Source organism: Coffea arabica, chromosome 3c (assembly GCF_036785885.1).
Source record: "Coffea arabica cultivar ET-39 chromosome 3c, Coffea Arabica ET-39 HiFi, whole genome shotgun sequence".
Lineage (NCBI taxonomy): Eukaryota > Viridiplantae > Streptophyta > Magnoliopsida > Gentianales > Rubiaceae > Coffea > Coffea arabica.
This window is the reverse complement of record NC_092314.1, coordinates 5,725,431-5,748,282: the sequence shown is the minus strand read 5'-3', so window position 1 is coordinate 5,748,282 and position 22,852 is coordinate 5,725,431. Positions and strand designations below refer to the sequence as shown.

Here is a 22,852-nt window from a genome sequence, read left to right as displayed (position 1 = left end):
AGGCCTTCTTCCTAAAGGGGGAGGAAAAGGCCGACAGCCCCCCACCCGGAGGAGGGGGGGCAGTCTCGGCTGCCATGGTTAATTAGATTTGCCAATGGTTCATGAGCAAGAGAGAGAGAGTATGTGGCAATCATTAAAAAACACATATATCTATCAGCATGCAACTAGGATTTAGGTTTAAATAAAAAGAAAGCACTTGATTACAGAAGACGAATACACGCACAAACCTGTTAGTAACACTGAAGAATGTCAGCACATGTTAGCCCTTGCACCAAGGTTTTCAACTTTTCTATGCACTCTAGCAATCAAAACTGCCCGTGCATGCCTTGTATATGTACTCGCTGTTCCTTGAGAATATTGTTTCTTGGCAACGTCCTACTCTTCAAGGTTTCCAATTCTTTATTTTATTCTTTTCTTGAGCATTTGAATTTAGTATATAATAGATTGTAAAGACAGTCATGGTAAATAAAGTTAAATACTCCCCCCGCATTTTTCGAGACTCTAATTCTTTATGCATAGTAATGTTGTTGAAATTTACGAGTTTGAGATCCAGTTTTATCTTTATTTAATCGGATACCTAGTAGCAAGTTTGTAATTGTGTGTGTGTGTGATTTTGGTTTGTGCTGTACTCTACAAACACTTTTCATGATTTCACAGCAAGCAATGTACCAATAGCCCAGTGGAAGACAACGCTAGGAATATATGTAACACTTTTCGTGTTTTGCATTGGAATGTTAACTTTAATTACTTTACAGAGTTCTGGTGAACAAATAATTAATTTCACATGGTAACTTATCGCATCAAGAAGCCTTCATTCAGTAGGTGAGGTATATCTTGATACCAATATTCTGCCTTGTGGTCTCGTGGAGTTTATGGTTGCGTATGAGTACATGGAAAGATTTTCTGCCCATATAGATGAATTTTGAAAAGGCTTCAGTTAATTCTTAAATATGCGTTGCATTCTTAGTAGTGGCATGTCATAGCTTTTTGTGTTCATTTAACTTCTTGAACATTTAGCAAACCTAACCAATCAACAAGGATCAAAGTAGTTTGGAAGTGCTTGCTCATAATTCCGGTTCACTGGGTATCTTCGTGCTTAAATCGAGTTTTGATTATCAGCTATCTCCATTGCATTTTGAGACAGTTTAAGTTTCTCGTTGGTGTTTTATGCAGCGTATATAGTTATTTTGCATGGATTTCTATATGTTCATTTTCATTAGACTAATGCAGGTAAATACTAGCTCAAGTTGGCATCCTTTTCTGACCCTAAATATCTAAAACAAATACTCCTGCTGAAAAGTGGAAATTACAAAAGAAATTGAAGGGTTTAAATTGGAATGAATCCACAATCCATTTGAGGTATGAAAAATATGATGCAACATGACTTTAGTTTAAAGAATTTTTAAAAGAAAAAACTGCCAAAATTTTTTCTTTTTTGGGGGAAGGAATTAAAAAACATTGTTAGTATGGCTTCGATGTTATTCTCCTGTTCATAGATTAAGGAAGGAGGGGACAACCCTTTTTGTTGATCTAATTTCGTGAAGAAGGCAAAAAAAATAAATAAATAAAACTTGTACGGGTGGGTGAATTTATGTTTTTTGATCGTTGTACTCTAGATTTCTAGGCCAAGGCCATCTCTGAGGAATATAATTGCAACATTCTTAGTCAGACTTTTAAAAATAAAAATTAAAAATTGGGGTCTACATAAAGGCCTTAATTTTCTTCAGAAATCTCGGTAGGAGTAATTCTTTGTTAAGTGGGAAATTTAACGATGAGAATGCAGTTGAACTCAATTTGTCGCTAATATGTTATTGGTCATTGACATCCAATTTTCGTTTTATATTGGACTTTGTTGCATGGCTAGCAGAGAGACAATAAGAAGACAAATGGGGTGGGCTTAGTTCTTCATTTTTTAAGCGTTTCCGTTCCAAATGCTATAATTAAGATCTCTCTCTCTCTGGAAATTGAAAACGGGCTGTAGTTTCTTGTTGACTGTGTTTTGTGGTAAAATAAATTAGGGTCGGATTTCCTTCCCAACTAGTATATATTTTGTAGGAGTACTTCCAAATACGTCTAAAGAAAATTGGAGCTTGCACCTTCCCAACTAGTATTTTTTGTCCTAATTTTTAGTATTTCCGCACATGTAAATGCTTTCATTTATTTATTTTTTCTTTTCCTAGCAAATATTGCGCTTTCAGTGTTGCCCTTCTTGTTCGATTCAAACATGTACATTATTACCTCCGTCCCAATTATTTAGTCATGTTTCGAGAATTTAACTTTTTAAAAAATAGTGATTTGATTGTGATGTTTGTACTTTTTTTTCAATTTAAATTTAAATTTGAATGATAATATGCATATGATTAAAAAGAAAAGTTCTATTGAAAGAAGGACTAAAAGGTATTCTAACTTTTTTAACATGACAAATATTTCGTGACATTTTAAAATGAAAAGGATGACACTTTTAATGGGACGGGAGAGCATTTGAAAACTTAGCCCACTAAGCGTGTATTTGTCAAACATCTAACTGATTACTTTTTTGTTATAGGGTTGCATGTGTTTATATGGAAAACAAAACACAAAATCTAAAAAATAGGTAGTTTCATTATTCTTCTTTTTTTAGAGTTGTAAGTAGATATCAGCCTTTGCTCCAAAAAAAAGAAAAGAAAAGTATATATCAGCTTTCGGTTTTGGTGTAGCATTATTGTATCAAGATTTGTTTATTGGAGAAGTGAGCTGGTGTAAATCTTTACGAAAAGCAACTAGAGACATTAGAAAATTAAGGAGCTAGTGCAGAAACTTTTGAGGATTCTTCAATTTTCTCCTGCCTCTGATCGAAATGATTTCCATGCATGCAGCAAAATAGAGATACTTGCACAATCTGTGAACTAAAAATAACTTTAGAAAAAGTCATATTGGGTAACTGATGATACCAAGCCAGGCGAACTGATGACATTGAAACAGTGAAAGCAGAGATATATTGTATCCGAGGATTAATATTAATAAAAACATTACATATTATCAAAACCAAAACAAACACACACGATTTTTATTTCTTCTCCATGAGATACTGAAAATGCAAGAAACTTGACTGATAGCACAACTTATGGATGGTGATGGAAGTCTTTTAGGTTGTGTTGAAAAAGAAAGACAAACAATATTCAGACCAAACAAACGCACTTAGCATGTGGCCGATATGACTAGTTTAGTAGTTTTGTTACTACTAATTTTTTCCCGCAGGCCGTATGGCATAAAAGGTCTGGAGAAAAGTGAGGATAAGCGCAACAACTGCAGCAACAAATGAAATGGGGGACCAGGGGGTGTTGAAGTAGGTCCTCCTGAGCTTCGTCCACCAGATATGCCAACGGCTTTTGGCATACTTTTCCACTTCATTGAATACACCGGCGTAACAAAAGCCTTTGCCGGGGTAAATACCTCCGCTGACCCGACGAAACATGGTAGACACAGCCTGATCATCATTCAACTTGTTGATAATAATTTTAATGCGACGCAGCACCTCGACGTCCGTAGCAGAATTTATGAGACTTCCCATTAATATTGCATAATCATAGACATGCTCCCTCGTGCCCTCATGATGGCTGGTGTAATGCTGTTCGTAGCGAATTAAGTTTCTGAGCAGACGTTCTGTATCAACATGAACCATAAAACGAGGGATTTTTACCACACCATTTTCCCAAGTAATCTCAAGCCATGGTCCTTTCCCACTATCTTCGAACTCAACCCCATTAATTTCTTGTAATTCACTGGCAGAAGTTATATGATACAGTGAGAAAGGATCATCCTCCGGAATACCAATCCTGGCACCAAGAGCAATAAATTTTGCAGCAAACGAAGAGATCCGGGCTTTGTAGACAAGGTCAAGTAGATGAATGACCTGACCATCATCAACAACATATTCATTCTCTTTGCTGTCACAAGCAAGAATTACGAAATCAGTTAGACGCTGAGCCAAATCATTAAATTTGCTGCTGGCACCAGAGTTAGAGTTGGTCTTGTGAAACAATTCAACAAGGATGAAGAAAGGGACTCGATTTTCGATTCCTAATAGGTCTATGAATAGTGCGTCCGATAAAATGCCATCTGTAGATTGTGTGGGGTGATTAATTTTCCATACCAGCTCGAGTATGAAGCAGCCATCAAGAAGCATCATCTCCACAAAGCCGTCGTCACCATCATGACTGATCCTTTCATCGGAGTACCACCTCTGAGCTACTCCTTCAAGATTTGCCATGGCCACAACGCAAATCTCTAGATTTTCCTCACCTGTTCGCTCAAGAAGCTGTTTCAAGTAAATCAGCTTATACTTTTCCATTAATTGCAACCCCGGCTTACCGCGGTGATAAGGTCCGATTGAAACCATTTGTGGTTCATATGGCCCTTCAATTTGACTTTGTATTCTCTCACGGACCTTGAATATGCATCGCTCATTTGATGCCACCCTAATGTCAGTATCTGATAGCCCAGAAAGCTTTTCACGGATACAATTAGAAATTCGGGCAGTTCTGGCGTCGGTGGACATGATCTTTGTTTGTGTTGAGTAATACAATCGATCTCTTGCTGAAATTAAGGAAAAAATCATTAGTACCGCTGTTTTAGATTAATAATTAAGTTTAACAAGCAATTAAGTTTAACTCTAACCTGTTACCAATGCGTGGTTTTGAGCTCCTATATTTCCTCTAGCTAGCAATCACAACTGCCCTATATGTAATATATATAATCGCTCGCAATTTCGACGTTGTAGTCTTCATGTTTTTTTTTATCCTTATCTTAAGCTTCTGACTCAAGTACAATACTTCAAGAATCTTAAAGTTAAAAAAAGTTAAATAGAGGAATCTTTTGTGTTTGATTTTGTCTTATGCTGTGCTAAAGTTGGAATATATACTTCAAGACTCTCAAAGTAAAGGCTTGGGTTTTTGTAAAAACTCTCATGGTGACTAAAGTCGAGTACTCAGTGCAATCATTTGCATTTGCTCTTGGCTTATCTCATACATCCACCCTTATGGTCTTTGATCATTAAAAGTTAATAAAGTAATAAACAATTGTATGTCTTTGCTTTTTGCTTTTCCATGCACATCTTTTGTTTTTCCCTTTTTTTTTTTGGGTAACATTTGTGACTGATTGGTAGTTTACATGTTTAAGGCATAATTTAGCTTGTAATATCTGTCCACCATTTAATTGCCTACCCTCGTGTGGGATAATTCGTATATTAAAGACAGAGGAACTTTGACGAACTTCGTCCGGCTAGCATATTATGAAAGAACGTCTTGCAGGTTTGTCTTGGTCTTTTAAGCAACATATATTCTAGGTAGGGGAATGTTTACTTGGTTAAGTAATATCTTTGGCCCCAATCCCAAACCTAGTCCTTTTCAAGAAAAACCTAGTCCTAATTTGAAGCTAGCATTTTGTCGGTCCACCGGAAAAAGGACAAGATGATTGACAGGTCGTCAGCCTGTGCAATAATAATTACCTACTCAAGAAAAATACAGATTTTGTATATAGCGGTGAGCAGGGTCGAATCCACAGGGACTGGAGATAGTTCGTTTCTTCTAGAGTTCAAAGTATAGGGGGTTTTGAGATTAAATGTCAATTAAACAAATTAAATGCAGAAAGTAATTAATTCAAAGAAATAATTAAGAGAAACTCTAGCCAAGGGTACACTTCAGAAATGGTTCATGCACTGATCATTGATTCGCAGATAATTCCAACTTTTATTAATAGATTGGTTATAGTTGTCATGCACGCGATAAACAACCAACCTTTCCTTAATTTATCGATAGCTAAGGTACGACCGTTAGTTATTTCTCTAACCAAAAAACAACCCTAGGTACGACCGTAGGAATTAATTTCTAGATTGCATTAATAATTAGAAAGGCCCAATCCTAACTAACAAACACGCTACGAGGGTTTGTTTAAGCTAGATCGTATATTCCCCTGACATAAACCCAATTACGCCAGTTGCTACTGAAATAGAGATAACGAACAATTACGGATTCAATTACCCCTATTTAGCGAAAATAGCCTATATGAATAATTAATTATTGCGCACTAATCAATCATACACAAGGCCACAGCAATTAAAATCAAGGAACATACAAATACCAATAAATGAAGAAAATAATTAAAACAGATTCGATCTCACAATAATTGTCGAACCAAATCGTCAGTTGTCCCCTTGACTAGAAGGAAGGCTTAGCCACGCCGCATAATTAAATCACCACACGAAGTAATGGATTGCAAAGGCATGGCGGTTTTTACTAGAAAGCAAGGAATAAAAGATGTTTTTCCCGTTGGGGAATATTGTCGAACACCTGGCGTGTGTCAGAGGCCAGTCAAAAGAAAGAAAGAAAGGAAACTAAAACTAAACTAAAAACTACACTAAAACTAGGGATCCCTTTTTGCTTCTGTACGTCTTCCTTAAAAAGCCAAAAGAAAGAAGCCTAAAAGCTATTTCCTGTGGTCCCCACACATGTGGACAAAGCCTCCAAAGTACTTGTTGTTCCAAGTCTCTCTACGTTGTTTTCTTTGAAAAGCCCAAATGACTAAATGCCTTGCACTAGCTTGTGGTTCCCACCAATTCAAGGACCCAAAGGTTGAAGCCCTTAGAAGTCTGCATTTTCCCAACAAGTCCCTCCTTTTTGGTAATTTTCTGCTTCAATCTCTGAAATTGGGTCCAATACCAAATATAAGTAAATATTAATAATTAAAACAATATTTGGCAAGGATAAAAGGGAAAATTAACAATAAAATAACCAACAATTTACACCCTATCAATGATCTTCTAATTCCATGTCGTCACAAAATGATTTATTAGTCCACTTGTTAGAACATTTTTCAGTTGTCTCACTTAATTAGAAAATGCATCTTAAGAAGCCTGATGTAAGTTAACAAATAATAAAGCTATCTAGGACCCAATTTCCTTTCAGTACCAAAAGAAAAAGAAAAAAGGGCTATCTAGGACCCGTGGACCCTGATGGAAGAGTCGTCCCAAGAACGTATAGGAAAGAGTTGCCCCAAGTTAGATCACGATTCACGAGTCCTGCCGTGACTGTGGTTAAAAACCAGCAAGGCAACTGACTGAACTCAACAATAGTAGTGTATTATTACACTACGTTTGTGCCACCAAATATATATATATAAATATATATATATATATATATATATATATATATATATATATATATATATATATATATATATATATATATATATATATATATATATGCATAGCATTACATGGCTCCAAGAGTTATGCAATTATCATTAGATTAGTTTATGATCTTCTGATTTCTATTATGCGTGTACTTTATAAATAGAAGGTATTTGATTCATTAAGGTTAAATTAATGAGTAATGGTTGTTTAGAAGCAGATGGGATGCATCTTCGATGGAATGCAAATCAAACCGAGATGGGGAAAAAAAAATTAGAAACCATTCGGAAGAAATCAGATAGCATCATGCATTTAGTATGGATGTTCACAAGAAATCAGAGACATGGAAATTCGCAGCAAATTAATATAATGAGTTGAAAAATTCATGGGATAATTTCAGAAACCTCCCCTGAGGTTTCTTATAATATCATTCAGTTCCCCTGAGATTTTTAAAATCTCACTTACCTTTCTTGAATTGATATTTCTTGTAACATTTTAACCCCTTTGGAGGAAATACAAGAAAGATAAAACTTTTGTTCCAATACTACCCTTATATTATCCTACTTATGAAATTTATAACAACAATAAAAAATAAAATAAGGTTAAACTTTTATAAAGTGTAAATTTTTTAACGTAAACTATTTATTTTAGTTGTATTGAAACAAAAGCAAAAAAAAATTTATACCTTGAAAAATTCACACATATGAAGAGATTATTTTAGTTTCTAATACAACTTAAACTACACCATGAATTAAAACATATTTCCTCAAAAAATATCTTGACTTCGTTAATTGTATTATGTACGAAATTTTGATTAGATTTAATTTATTCATGTCCTTTGCTATTCCACCATGACTCCAATTTGTTTCTTTGAAATCTTTTATGTTTGTTTAATGTTACGAATTACACATTAGCGGTAGTTGGGATATGAATTGGACTAAAAGTCAACACCACCTTGTTTTGGACTTGGGTCTGCTCAATATAATTGATTAAGTAGAAATCACATTTGAGGCCCGTTAGGAAAAGGTCCAAACTTGAGCCATTGGGGAAGAGCTTGAAAACTGCGATTTAACGGTTCGAATGGTTCGATACCGATTCAACAATTTCACCGGTTCCTTCAGAATGTTGTGTAAGTCAAGTTTCCCTGAGAAAGCACGTGATGATTACAGGTGTATGTATGTATGTGTACACATACATATGTGTGTATGTATATATACATGTATATGTATATGTATGTATATTCACCCGTTACCAACACAAGAGAATGTCAGCACATGTTGGCCGTTGCAACGGTTGGATTGTGGTAGTTTTTAATACTAAATTATTAGATTAAGTCCACTAATCTAGAAGGGCAAGTGAACAATTTTATTACACTTAAAAGTGCATATAATAATAATACTCACAAAATCAGCTTATACTAGATACTATTAAATTGAACTTCACTCTATTCTGTGAGAGCATTACTCTTGAGATGTTTGCTTAAACAGTACTCACACAATTACCAATTAAACAGTACTCACACAATACATTATGCATTACATTCTGGGGGGGTTCCTTTGAGTTGCCAGCGGGAGGTTGGGAGAGTTGATGACCAGATAAAAGAATAAATAAGTGGCCAAGGTTTAAAAACAAAATGGCTAAAGAAAACCAATTATGCCTAGACCACCACACCACCAAAAATGACACCACAAGTACATGACAGCACCACCAAAAGAAATCCACCATGACTGTTCTACCATTCATCCCTTCTAACCATGAATTACCTATTCTCTACTCATGTAAATACCTAATCTTATCTAATTTGCAAAATCCATTGTTAATTATGAGCACTTCTCCCAGTCTTATTCTTCCTCCCCATTCTAACCCACAAGACCACAACCATCGGATTTATCTTCTCTTCCTTTTTTGTTTTTAAACTCTAGAAGAATATATAGTGCTTGACTATGTATGCCCACAACATGAGTATTGATAGAGTGAATATGAATTGATTGTAGCAGGCAAACCAGATCCTCTGATTCAAATCCGGATTTAATGAGAATTTGTGAAATTGTGTTTTCAATTTTATGGTGATGGTGTTTATATTGAGAGTGCAACAACTTTTTGTCATCGTCACTCTATGTCTCTATTTCTACATCTGTGCTTTGTCGGTGGCTAGATATCTCTATTTTTAAATCTATTCTCTAAGGGTGGCTAGTGGTGTATTTCATTATGATCTTTCCTTTCTTTCTAGAAGATTTTGCTTTTTATTATGGTTTAATACATAGTACTATAAAATTGTTAAAATGGAATTACATTAAATAGGAATTACACACGGTATATCTGGAAGGGCTATATTGGATTTTCATACTATTCTTTTAAGCGATTGGATTAACAACCGTTTGTACACTAACGGGAAGGGGTTATGTGTTATATGAATGCAAAGTCAAAGCGAGGCGACTGTTATATTCCAAAGCTTTTGGGGTCCACTACAAGAAAATTGCGTTTCTGTGACAGGCGAAAGTCGTCACTAAAAATTCAGAAGTCGTCACAAAAAAATTCAGTGACGACTTTTATTGCTGTCACAGAGCTGTCACTAGTTCTATGTCACAAAAGGGGGTCCATGTGACGACTGTTGAAAGTCGTCACAAACGATTTCGTTTTTGTGATGATTCTTGTCGTCACTCATTGTTGTACATTGTGTGACGACTTTTATTGTCACTAAACTGGCTAAATTCTTGTCATAGTCAACCCTTGGAGTTGTCACATTATGCTTCCGTTCAGTGACGACTTTTGTTGTCATTGTTTTCCATCCATAAAAAGTGACGACTTTGTAGTGTCACTAGTAAAACTTGTTGGCAGTGACAACTTTTTATTGTCATTTATTTTTTTGTAAAAAGCAATAAGCTAATGTTAATTACGCAACATAGCTGCCAACAATCACAAAACGTTCATTGAGTAGCAAGGAGAAAAAAAAAGCCAACATACGAAAAGAAAACCAACATTCATTTCCAATAGAAAATCAACCCAAATACATATATATATAAATGTTGCCTCAAATGAGTCATAAACCATGCACCATCCAAAATAAGCCATTCAGTTACAATACTAGTGATTTCCCATCCACAATAGAGAGTAGTAAAGTTCTATACAAAAATATGAGCACGATTCCCATCTAGAACAAAACATGAGCACAATAGGCCTTGTAGTCTTCAATTCAAAAACCATCTTCACAGCAATGACTGGCTTCTTCTTCTTGGGAATCGTGTTAGAACCTACACGTTACCAAAATTGAAGCAATGAGCACTGGTGTTAAAACTGGAACTACACTTCTAGATAGGCACCATATTATAAAAACTAATGTCCATAATTTGAAATTATAGCAATCTAAGAAATGAGATCAGCTGAGACAGCGGAGTACAGGGTTATCCATAAGCAACAGTTGCTGCACATTTAGAAATAGAAAGCTTTTTGCAAACTCATAAGGGCAGAGGCAGGAGGTGTTGCACACGAGAGGGAAATGAAGAACATTAAAAGCATAAGCCAGAATTATAATTGATCAAGTTGACAAAAATGGTGTGCATATCGCTGTATACATAAGAGAAAAATCCTTTATAGAACCCAAGAAGATCAAATTTCGGCTGCTTCTAAATCTTCAATTTCACTCAAAATGGCCGCTTCTAACTTTTTCACCCTAAAAGGCATAATTAAACGCCCCCCGGGCGGCCAGGGGGGGGGTTTAAAGGAAAGGTACATCCAAAATTCCCATACACCTACCTCACATACAAAGCATACATTCACTCATTTAGGGTGGCATCACCCTGTAATAGTACCCGTATATGAGCTTAAAGCCTTTTCCTTTTATCTCCAATTAGGGTACAATCAGAATCTATACGAGAAACAGCACACACTGTGCTTTAAAAACACATGGACATGCAAATACAAACAAATGAACCACACAATTTGATGAATGCAAACACATAAACAACATAATCCAGTTATGAAAAGCATGGCTTTGCTCACTGCCTCTTCCTAGAATTCACTTCCCAATGGTTATACATGTCATTGACACTACCGTCAACATCCACTTACAAGCAAACACTTGGAGACTGTAACTTAGGATAATTGCTCCAAAAAAACATGCTACAAAGATATTGGAACTAATTCACAGCCTGAATTGCTATTATGAAGAGATAAATACACATTACTAAATATAAAAATACATTTGAAAAAGACCTTTTTTTGGACAGGTTGTGGAATTCCTTATGTTTAATAAGCAGAGAAAAAGTTAATAACAAGGAGAGGATAACTGCATTCTAGATTAACAATAAAGCTGAACATATACGACAGAAAGAATTATATACCAGGTCTATTAATTAATGTGACACCATTGCATTCAAATTACCAAAAATAGCACAGGATCATATTTATTACCCAGATTTTGCTGGCTTTATTTGTAGAATTATAACCAGAGATTGCATCCAATAAGAGTTAATGAAAGAATAACAACCTTTTCCAGACAAAAGAGATGTGGCCAATATTCAAATGAAACATTTCAAGAAAAATTCTAGCTGACAACATCATCATAGCCAAAATGAGACGGTCTACCTGCAATCGCTACACAAAGACACCCTAAACTAAATATCCATACATGCCTCAACTATCCAGAGGTGTTCGACGGATACACACTTCCAAGTAAATCATGATCCTAGGGAAGACCATTTAGTTACATCTGCAGAAAGTGGTTCCATTTATGTGCATTCAGCTGGAAAGTATTCCATGGATCAGAGTTCTACATTCATATCAACCTGAGACTTTCTTTCAGGGTTGGTAAAAGAACCCAAAATTCCATATCAGCAGAACAAAAAAGCTCAGGTTCACTAAAAGCTATTAAGATCATCTAATTTAAACGTTCAACTCAGTGCAGAAACCAACCAAATTTTGTCAATTACCAACGCATCTCAAAAATATTAAAAATCGATAAATTGGAGAACTTTAAACCTAAATTCAATTGGATCACCGAGATGGCAATTGATAACCCTTATGAGTTTGCAAAAAGCTTTCTATTTCTAAATGTGCAGCAACTGTTGCTTATGGATAACCCTGTACTCCGCTGTCTCAGCTGATCTCATTTCTCTGATTTCAAGCACCTAAATCAGCCTCAAGCAACTCAATTGCATTAAACAGGAATCAGATTTGGTGGAACCAGATTTCAAGTGCCATCAAGCAACTAAATTGACATCAAGCAACCCAATTGTATTAAAAATGAATCTCTATTTTGTAGAACCAGAATTCAAGTGCCTCAATTGTAATAACTATGAAGAGCAAACAATTTATTTATACCTGACACAGAAGTTGCTTATTTGCGCAAGTCTTTCAGCTGGTTAGCTAACTTATCATACAGGCTTCTTGTTTCTGTTTGTTGCTGTTGCAAGGTCTTAATCAACTCTTGCTGAGCAGTGAATTGTTGAGTTACTTCTGCAGCTCGTTTTTCTGCTTCATCTGCTCTTTTTCGGCTGTCCTCAATCTCATGCCTCCAGCGTTCTACCTCAGCAGCTTGCTTCTTGGTTGCACTACGACCGCGGATGTGTCCAGGTACGTAACCAAGTTCTTGCTCGCATATTTCCTTGCTAGTCATTGAAGTTGTAGCCTGCAATTCCCTCATTTTGTCCTAGGCAAGTAAAAAATATGATCATTATGTAGCTGGAATGGATGTCAATAGTTTAAAAATCCATTATCCAAGTGAAACAGCTCACCAAGGTCTCTTTTGCTTTGTCATTTACCAGCCCCCCTGACTTCTTTGACTTTCGACTTAACTCAAACATGTCTATCTCTGAAAGCTCAACATCTTCTTTCCTTTTCTGTCCAAATTTTCAATTTTTTCATTTTCAGTCATATGACAAAAAGGATGTACATGCACAACTGTTGGCTGGGTTTCAGATTACCTTTTCCTCAACAACTCTTGCAAGCGATTTTGTGCCAACAGTAGTGTAGCAGTCATTTTTGGCACGATTTTGCTTGTTACGTTCACTAATTTTAGGCCCAGGAATTAGCATTGATAGGAAAAAGAAAGGATCTCTCATACACTTCCAAGGGGGCAGATTGTATGGCACTAGATAAATAGGCCAGATGCTATAAGCACTACTCATGGTCCCAAAAGGATTGAAACCATCAGTTGCAAGACCTAACCTCACATTTCTAGGATCAACGGCGAAGTCCGGATGCAACCTATCAAAGTGTTTCCATGCTTCACTGTCTGCTGGATGCCGCATGATGTTATCATCATGCACACACTTTTCTTTATGCCATCTCATATCTGAAGCTATTTCTTTGTGGGTATATAATCGTTGCAGCCTAGGCTTCAAAGGAAAGTAACGCAAAACTTTGCGTGGAACTCTTGAACCTGCCATCTTGTAGCGAGGTTCTTTACAATTTAGATTTGGACAAGTGTCAAAATTTTCATTTTCCTTGCAGAAGAGAACACAATCATTGACACAAGCATGGATTTTTTCAGATTTAAAACCTAAGTCTCGAATGAGCTTCTTAGCATCAGCAAAAGACTTGGGAACTGTGGCTTCAGGAGGTAGTGCATGGCTAAAAATTTCCAGCAATGCATTGAAGGACTTTATGGTCCACCCGCTCATTGTTTTCAAATGGAGCAAAGTGACTACAAAGGATAGCTTTGAGTAAAAATGATTCCCTGGATACAGCTCCTTTTTTGCATCTTCTAACAATTTAAGAAAGTTATTTGTGTCACTATGATTCGCATTTAGACTATCATCCGTTGATTCTTCCCTACCAGCCCAATTGTCCCCCCATTGTGCTGTCCCAATGTCGTGCAACATGTCATTTAAATCTTCAGTATCACTATCCTCCTCTCCATCCCCATGTTTAGTACTATCCCCACAATTTTGGTGTCGAAATTGTTCCCCATGGTGTATCCATCTTGTGTAGCTTTTACGAATGCCTTGAGTCAATAAGTGATCCTCCACAACTGTTTTAGTTTGGTTACAAAAATTATTGCATTGTGTACATGGGCATGGGATTTTCTGAGTGTCAACTTTTTGAGAATATGCAAACTTGAGGAAATTTTTGACTCCGAGTTCATAAGCCTTGTCCTTCCTATTGCTAATCTTCATCCAAGTTTTATCCATGTCCTAGATATACACACATCAGCCTTTAGTACAAAATACTTTTCTAATATCAAACTAAAGAGAATAATTTGTTAACTAGCCTTTTCAAAAATTAAGGCTACAAGTCATATGAAAAGCAGCCATAAAAGTAATATGAAAATTCATATGAAAAGCCATGAAATCAGTATCATATATCAAGAAAAGTAATATGTATAGCAGCCACGAAATGAACATGAAATTAACCATGAAAAGCTCGGATTGAATTGAAGCCTGTGGCATTTGTCAGATTACAAATTTCTCAGATAGCAGACGTGGCATATGAAATTGAGGGAGCTACAAATCAACGTATATAGCTTTAGTATACAACCAGAGCTAATGCTAGAGTCATGTAGAAAGCTGAAAGAAAAACCCCAAGAGAGCAAGGTCAGCTTCATTCAGAACAAATTTAGCTTGATGATCTAATAGCCTAACAGAATGTATCTGCGACAACAAAGACACTCAGAAGCCACATGCGTGCACTTGCTCATAAACACAAGGCATGAAATTTATCTTGCTATATTAACTAACCAATTGCTTTACCTTTCCTCTCTTTTTTTTTTTCCTTTTTCCGACAATGAAACCCACACTTCAACTCGGATTCCGGGGGGGGGGGGGGAATAGGGATCGATGCATGTTTTCCGCAGACCTCACTTTTTTGCATTAAATGAGAAGTGTCACTTTTGTTTCTTGGGGTTTTACTTATTCAAAGACCAGAAATAAAGGCAGACATACACATTTTATTGCCTGCCCCTTTCTGCTGAAACAGCAGGGCCAATTAATGGGGTAGGAACCGAAAACGAAAAGGAGAACTTAGATCCCAATATGTTAATGCCAGGGAGTCCGGGAATCGACATTGTTGACTTGCACATTTCTTTAGGCAAATGCTAAACAGTAAACACACAGAAGCCACAAACTCTTACCAGTCCACTTCTCCAAAGTCCAAACCATTCCTTGCATCCACATTGCACTGGCTTTTAACAAAAAGACTTGGAAGAGGTGAAAGAAAAACATAAAAACTTTCGTGACTTCATCATATGCATTTATGCTTGTGCACCTCCATTCATTGTATTCTAACTACCCAAAATAAATGAAGTAACTAAACACAAGCATTTTTTGTCACTAGTATTGATTCGCATTCTACAGGTGGGACAAAGATTAAGGTGATAGAAACATAAAGACCAAAAGATAAAACATAAATGAGAAAAATAAGAAAGTACTAGAAACTTTAGAGTTGAGATTATGCTGTAACATTTTTTTTATGTGATATATGATAGATAAAAAGATAATTAAAAAAATAAAAAATTAATTAAGAAGAATACATGTGATGAAACGTAAAGTTTAAATTTAAAAAAAAAAAAAAAACAGGACCTATCCAAACATAGTCAATTGTTGAGCATTTCAACGAACAACTTCACATGATACCATACTACTATTAGTAAATAGGACTTGTATTTTTTTCCCCCTCTCATAACATCAATTCGGACTCAAACATAGGGCAGCATAAAAACAGAAAAAGTGCAAAAACCAGCACGTCAGAGCCTCTCAAGACTCTGTTTTCTACCATGAAAAATTAGCTATCATGTTCGGACAAACACTGAACTAGCCGAATGTTCCTTTTTCTCACACGCAAAACGCAAGCAAAATCATCTTCAAGTAGAACTCTCAACTGGGCATTTCATCGAACAGGTCAGGGGTATAAAGAATTTCGCCAATCCTTTGCTCAATTTGAAGTTAATCAGCCCCAAAATTTACAGCATCCCAATCAAATTTCTCACACACAACAGAAATTATAGCCCCACATGAATACATAGACGTCAGAAAAGGATAAAAGTTTTACTAAAAAGAAGAAAGGAAGAGAAAATCAGGTCAATACCTCTCATTTTCACCCATCCGCTAACAAAATTAAAGAGAGGAATGGAGAAAGGGAACCTTACCAAGCTTTTGCGGTGAGGACTTGCAGGTGGTGGTGGTGGATTCTGGTGGCAGCAGCGGCAACAGCAACTCCTTGCTGATTCCTTCGATTCTTGGTTTTCCTTTGCTCTGTTTTCTTGTCGAAGCTCTTCCCTTTTTCCACCCCTCTTTTTTCAATTTTTCTTCCGTCTACTCTCTGGCTCTCTCTCTCTCTTTTTGCTCTGTTTTCTTTTTCCTTTCTCCAAACCTCCTCCCTTTTTCCGTTCAGCCGAAGACCTCCTCTCCTTTTTCTCTTTCATCCAACCAAATTAATGCAGTCAAAATATGTTCGCATTTCATAGCTCCTGAAAGAAAGCCGGTTCTGACCATCCCTAACACTGTTAATACTCCAGATCGCAAGTGTTTCGGATGCGATTTGGCCAAGAGTATTATCTTCCCCACTGCTAATTAACAATCTAATTCATAAATTAGTCTTTACAATAGAAGGCTGTGCAGCTTTTGAAAGCAAAAAAAAAAAAAAAACACATACCGCACAATTAGCTGAAAAGGGGGTCGGAGAAAAGTCTAAACTAAAGTCGCGGAACGAGGAGGGAGCTTGGAAGTGTTCTGACTTCGCTTCTTCGGCGAGCTTGACCTGAAGATTGGCAGTCGTCAATGGTGCTTTAGAGGAGCATTTTGCGGAAGCAGAAGGTGTTAGAGGTCCAGAGTTTTTCGGTGTTCACCATAGGAAGGAAAGACTGAGAATGAAATTTGTCTAAGTGTTGGAAGAGAGAAGCGGCGAGACTTTTGTTTGTCTGTGAACAACCAAAAACGACGTCGTTTTGTAGAGATTTCAGCCACAAGCTTCGCGCCTCTTTCAGATTTCAGACTGGCGCTCTTTTTTTTTTGCCTCTAAACACGTCTTTGAGATTCCAGGATTCACGCCTTTAGCTTCATACATCTTTTTTCTTTTTTTTTTTCCCTGGTAAAATTTTTTTTTTCAGGTTTCTTTTTTCATACTTAATCTCTTTTTTTTTTTCTTAATCTCATCTATAAATATCAAATAAATTATTTGATATTGGTTTCTTTTTTGTGCATGTATATATATGTGTGCTTGTTTGTGTCTATATACATCTTTTTGGGTTTGGACAACTCAATATACAAATTATTTATGAAATTACCTTACAATAAAACTTACACAATAAAATATGTTTCAAAAATTTAACATGCATAGAATTGCTTATATACAGTATAGCACTTCTTACTCATGCTTATCATACTCTTTGTCTATTACTTAGTTTTTATAATAAATTAAAAGAAACATGTAATCAAATATTCTGTTAAATGTGTTACAACTCTCAATCTTATTGCACGACAGATATTTTACTGAATAATTTTAATTTCGTATATACCCATTCCATATGAAAATAATTATTACTTATGATGTATTACACGTTATACTAATCTTTCACAATGCTAACATTAGACTACAAATTATATTCAATTACACTTTTTCAAATTATTTCAGTTATTGATTTTTGGGGGTTGTTATAAGTAATAATAAACAATTCATGAAAAAAATTTTATGCTCAGACATGTCTATTATGTCAACTTAGCAAAAATTACAAATATCTAAAACTAGTTTGTTATTATATCATTTGCATTTTGCTAATACGTAATGAATAGGGGCTAAATTATAAAATTAGGGTGTCATATCTTCTGTGCTTTTGCTCATATAAAAGAATTGGGGGCTAAATAATAAAATTAGGGTGTCATAGTAGAATTAGTGAAATTTGATGAAAATACTATAGAATTGCTTATATACATTATAGCACTTCTTACTCATGCTATCCTACTCTTTGTCTCTTACTTAGTTTTTATAATAAATTAAAAGAAACATGTAATCAAATATTCTGTTAAATGTGTTACAACTCTCAATCTTATTGCACGACAGATATTTTACTGAATAATTTTAATTTCGTATATACCCATTCCATATGAAAATAATTATTACTTATGATGTATTACACGTTATACTAATCTTTCACAGTGCTAACATTAGACTACAAATTATATTCAATTACACTTTTTTAAATTATTTCAGTTATTGATTTTTGGGGGTTGTTATAAGTAATAATAAACAATTCATGAAAAAAATTTTATGCTCAGATATGTCTATTATGTCAACTTAGCAAAAATTACAAATATCTAAAACTAGTTTGTTATTATATCATTTGCATTTTGCTAATACGTAATGAATAGGGGCTAAATTATAAAATTAGGGTGTCATATCTTCTGTGCTTTTGCTCATATAAAAGAATTGGGGGCTAAATAATAAAATTAGGGTGTCATAGTAGAATTAGTGAAAGTTGATGAAAATACTGTAGTATACAGTGATGCAAAACGTTGTCACAAAATTGGAACCAGGTAGACTTTCAATGACAACAAGTTATGTTATCACTGTAGAGAGAGCGTTTGTGACGACTTTACTTGAGTTGTCATAAAATCATTTCCCGCGGCATCAAATGAGATGCGCGCCAACTATTTCGTGACGAGTTGAGAATGACAACTTCCAATGTTGTCACTGATTATGCTTGTGCTGTACTCATCTGTGATGACACCTAATGTCGTCACTGAATTAGGTTATCTGTGACAAGATTTTTATTGTCACATAAATTTTTGTCACTGAAAAACATATTTCTTGTAGTGGTCTATTAGTAGTTTGGTCAAAATATAGGGGAGGTAAATGCAATTAACCCTTATATATATATATATATATATATATATATATATATATATATATGAATAACCTCGAGAATTAAAGCCATTAAAAGATAGCTTTTAACTGAAATAGCACTATCATTCATTAATTGCACCCATCATTAATAGAAAAGAAAAGAAAGAAGAAACATATTAAAACTGAAAATTAAATAACCATAATAAAGTCACACAAAGGAGAACAACCAATTAATGATTTAACTGGAAAAATTTACTTAAATGATATAAAAGAGCACATTCAAATGAGCATTTCATCAAATTAATAGACGAATACTCTTTACCTACTTCATCTATATAAATATTAGACGAATTGATACTGACTTTTGTTGGACACATAAAAAGAAGAAGGATAGGAGGAAAAGCAAAAAATAGCAAAAGAAGTCATTTCGGATACTAATATTGAACATGCCTTTCTAAAATTTATATTTATATTTTGGTGAAGCCTTCTAGATTTCCTCCGATATTAGTTCATCGATAAGCATAAAAGGATATTAGGAAGAGAATATTAGGAAGGGGGAACGCATAAAAGGATTCGGCTGGGTGAAGGAGGAGGAACGAGTCAAAAGATTTACAGAAGCTCAGATGAGCACGAAATCAGGCACAATTTTAAGCTGTTATGCAATTTTGTTTTGAAAATATTTTTAGCCATTTTTCATTTTTCTCAAATACCAATATATCTATATAGAATAAACTCTTGGCAACCAAAGAATTCAGCTATAATTGTTTTAACTTCTTGTCACAAATCACACAAATACGAACAGGCATGCACAATACATTGGTGATCATCATATTGTCAGTGATCGTCACTGATGAAGCTATAAGGGATAGGTTTCTTTTTGTTTTTGCTCTTCACCCTCCAGCAACCAGATTCTATTTTTTTGGTTTTCACTCATCGACTTTGGGGTTTTGACTTTTTGAACTACATCTTAATCTTCATGCAGAAAAGTTTACAAAAATAAATTCATCTGTAAAAGGCCATATATAATATAATGGCATGGCAGGTAACTTCTTTTTTTTTTTTTTTTTTCTTTTTCCCCTTATTTTTGTAATTGCTTGATTTGTTTTTTCTTTTTATGGGTAAGCATTTGAATTTTGCTTTTCCTCCCTTTTCTAGGAGATTAAATTATTTTCCCCTCAAATTTCGCTGTATCTTTGTTTTCGTGTTAAGGTTTTGGTGAAACTTTCTTGTTGGCTCCCACATCAAGCACTTCAAAGTTGGAACAATGGGGAGTTTGAAATATGTCAATCCCTGAAAAGAGTGTTCAGTTTTCTGATGTTGAGACAGAGGTTCACTACAATTTTTTGCTTTTATGGGCACTCTTTTTCTCTTTTCCACATTTCCTTTTTTTCAACTCGATCGCTAGTCAGATTTCCAATATATTTCACAGCAGAGAAATACTCGAAAAATTTACCTGGACAAGAGGAGAGTCTAAGGTGTAGCGATCTTGATCAGAAACACAGAAAAAAAGCTGGCGAAAGCCGCTGGAAATTATATCCTTTGGGATGGGAAGCTCATAGGCAGTCCACTTTATACTATTATTGTTATTTTTATTGGTAAGACCACTTTATACTATTATGGTGCACTTACGTAGTCCATGTTGTCACCATTTGGATATATTAATCTAGTGGCATAAGTCTAATTTTACGTAGAAAAATGTAGTAAATCGTATTAAAAGAAAATTTAAGAGTGGCGTTATTGAACATTGGCTGTTATCTTATGCTCGCGATGAAGAATAAAAGTTTTTTTTTCTGCTTTTGGTATACAAATTTAAATAGTTGAAAAATGATTTTTTTTTTAGTAATTAATAGTCTACCCACTTTGTTCTTTTCTCCAATATTACAATATACAAAAACAATTTATTTTCCTCCACACTTGTACAAAAAATTACTTTGAACTTATTAATGTACTCAGCAGAAGATAATCTGTACTTGAAGGTATTCATTCATAGAAGACGTATAAACTCTTAAACATTTTAATTTTCACGAATTTTGATATATAAGTTCATAGCTGTTCTTCTCCAATAAATTTAATATGGCTGGAAATTTTTCGTTTGTAGAGAGAAAATAGTGAGCGACTGAGTCCAATGAAGAAAAGAGAAGAGAACAGCCAACGTTTAAGCCCTTTAATTCTTTAAACAAGTTCACACGTCTCAGCCCTTCATTCCTTAGCATATGCTTTGCTTCGCGAAGTGAGAGCATGACAAAGGTCAGAACATTGGAGACAAAATTTCTTAGATAAAACCTTCTCATTTGCAGCTAAGAAACTACTTAAAATTTGCGCAAGTACTTAATTTTGGTACTAGCAAGCATGAAAGATTTACCTATTGTATTGTTTCTTTTTTTCATTTAGGGTCTGTTTGGTTGGAAGTAAAATGTTTTCCTTTGGAAAATATTTTCTGTGGAAGTAATTTTCCATGAAAATCATTTCCCTTTCATCATTTTCAGGTGTTTGGTTAGTTTATTAAAAATATTTTCTTACTTCATTTTTCTGGTGTTTGTTTAACTTTTGAAATATTTTCACTTTTATCTCTATCTTTACTTTCTACACATTATAACTACATACTTCTTCTCATGCAAAATAAGAAAATTTATCTCATTGTTTAACTTTAAAAAATCTTGGAGAAATGTATATATGAATAAAAAATACCTCCTTAAGCAATAAACAAATTGCTGGCCATTTAGTGTCAAATATCAATCACATGCAATGCTTATTGTGACATATATCTTGCACTCTCACTGCTGAAAGTTTCTCTAGAACAGAATGTCTCTATTATACATAATTAATTACTAGCATAGGATGAGCAGGATGAGGTTTTTTTTTTTTTTTTTTGAATATACTAGGGGGAGGGTTGGGTTGGGTTAGGTGGTACGGGGGAGGGAGTGTAAGGAAGAGATTTTGGGTTCGAGTCCTCCTGTTTACACTAAAAAAAAAAGAACATACTACAAGATGTTTCAGTAAGTTTGGAACATATTACAGGCGGGATGCATGCATTTCGGAAAACTACTTCAGTAAGTTTGGAAGGGAAGTTGTTTTCCATAAGATGAGTGAAAATATTTTACATAGGAAAATGTTTTCAGTAACTTTTGTGCAACCAATCACGGGAAATTAGGAAAATATTTTTCTGGAAACCGAAACAAATGGACCCTTAGTCTTTATGCTTTACGTAGCATTCTATCCAATGTGGAAGCAGTGGCTAATTAAATAGGGTGAATTCTTAGTTTATGATGGAAAAAAAAAAAAGAATTCTACAACGAGGGCGGTTCTTGGAGTGTGTTCTGCAAATAGGGGTCTTCGCATTCCGGGAATGCGAGCTCAGGCTTGGCGTGGCATAGGTACAAGTGCTGGTGGATGTAGTCGCATTGTCTCTTTGACAATGGCCTGTAGGTAGACTAAATTCTTGATATCAGATTCTTCTACCCATCTCTCTTTACCAACAAAAGAGTCAATCTCTTCCTGGGCTTTTTGCAAAACGTGCCTATGCTTCAGTAGCAAGGAGATAACCCAGCTCAACGCCCTTGATGTGGTACTAGTTCCTGCTACAATAAGCACCTGCAAGCAAAAAAATAATAATAATAATAATGAAAAGTAACAAATAGAACTATGCATGTGTACTTTTTCCCCTATTTAAATGTATTATAATAAAATAACGTATTTCCAACCATACAATTACCAATTTTTTTTATTATAAAAGAATTATGCATGTATAGTAAATTATATTAAGTTTGAATTTCATTTTAAATTTCGTAAATTTCATTTAAAATTTTTTTCCTAACAAGTTTGAATTTAATTTTTTGAAAGTCATACTTATAAATGCGAAATCTAACAAAAAAGTTAAATACAATTTTTGGAGGACAAATTTATCAAATGCGA

General features: G+C 34.9%; 2 protein-coding genes across 7 annotated transcripts; both read right to left on the bottom strand.

Moving 5' to 3' along the window:
- Positions 1-3,015: 3,015 nt before the first annotated feature.
- Positions 3,016-4,701, bottom strand: LOC113734375 (UPF0481 protein At3g47200-like). Its single transcript, XM_027260899.2, has 2 exons — positions 4,657-4,701; positions 3,016-4,575 (listed from the first exon to the last, which is right to left on the bottom strand). The coding sequence occupies exon 2, from the start codon at positions 4,535-4,537 to the stop codon at positions 3,221-3,223; it is 1,317 nt and encodes a 438-aa protein (XP_027116700.1). The 5' UTR covers positions 4,538-4,575; positions 4,657-4,701; the 3' UTR covers positions 3,016-3,220.
- A 5,462-nt stretch (positions 4,702-10,163) lies between these two features.
- On the bottom strand, positions 10,164-16,997 carry LOC140004330 (uncharacterized). Of its 6 annotated transcripts, none has more exons than XM_072082060.1 (7): positions 16,754-16,997; positions 16,248-16,664; positions 15,234-15,299; positions 13,087-14,298; positions 12,898-13,002; positions 12,485-12,812; positions 10,164-10,416 (listed from the first exon to the last, which is right to left on the bottom strand). In XM_072082060.1, the coding sequence occupies exons 4-6, from the start codon at positions 14,293-14,295 to the stop codon at positions 12,501-12,503; spliced, it is 1,626 nt and encodes a 541-aa protein (XP_071938161.1). In that variant the 5' UTR covers positions 14,296-14,298; positions 15,234-15,299; positions 16,248-16,664; positions 16,754-16,997; the 3' UTR covers positions 10,164-10,416; positions 12,485-12,500. The 6 variants fall into 6 exon arrangements, 5 of the variants coding, with proteins under 5 accessions (XP_071938161.1, XP_071938162.1, XP_071938159.1 ...); XM_072082061.1 differs by having other exon boundaries at positions 15,234-15,284; XM_072082058.1 differs by lacking the exon at positions 15,234-15,299 and having other exon boundaries at positions 16,248-16,679.
- Between the last annotated feature and the right edge of the window lie 5,855 nt (positions 16,998-22,852).

Excerpts from the sequence above, each read along its gene's own strand:
- LOC113734375 (XM_027260899.2), bottom strand. The coding sequence starts at position 4,537 with ATGTCCACCGACGCCAGAACTGCCCGAATTTCTAATTGTATCCGTGAA.
- LOC140004330 (XM_072082058.1), bottom strand. The coding sequence starts at position 14,295 with ATGGATAAAACTTGGATGAAGATTAGCAATAGGAAGGACAAGGCTTAT. Across the intron at positions 13,003-13,086 it reads CAAGAGTTGTTGAGGAAAAG|AAAAGGAAAGAAGATGTTGA; the intron begins GTAATCTGAAAC and ends AAATTTGGACAG. Across the intron at positions 12,813-12,897 it reads ACAAAGCAAAAGAGACCTTG|GACAAAATGAGGGAATTGCA; the intron begins GTGAGCTGTTTC and ends TTACTTGCCTAG.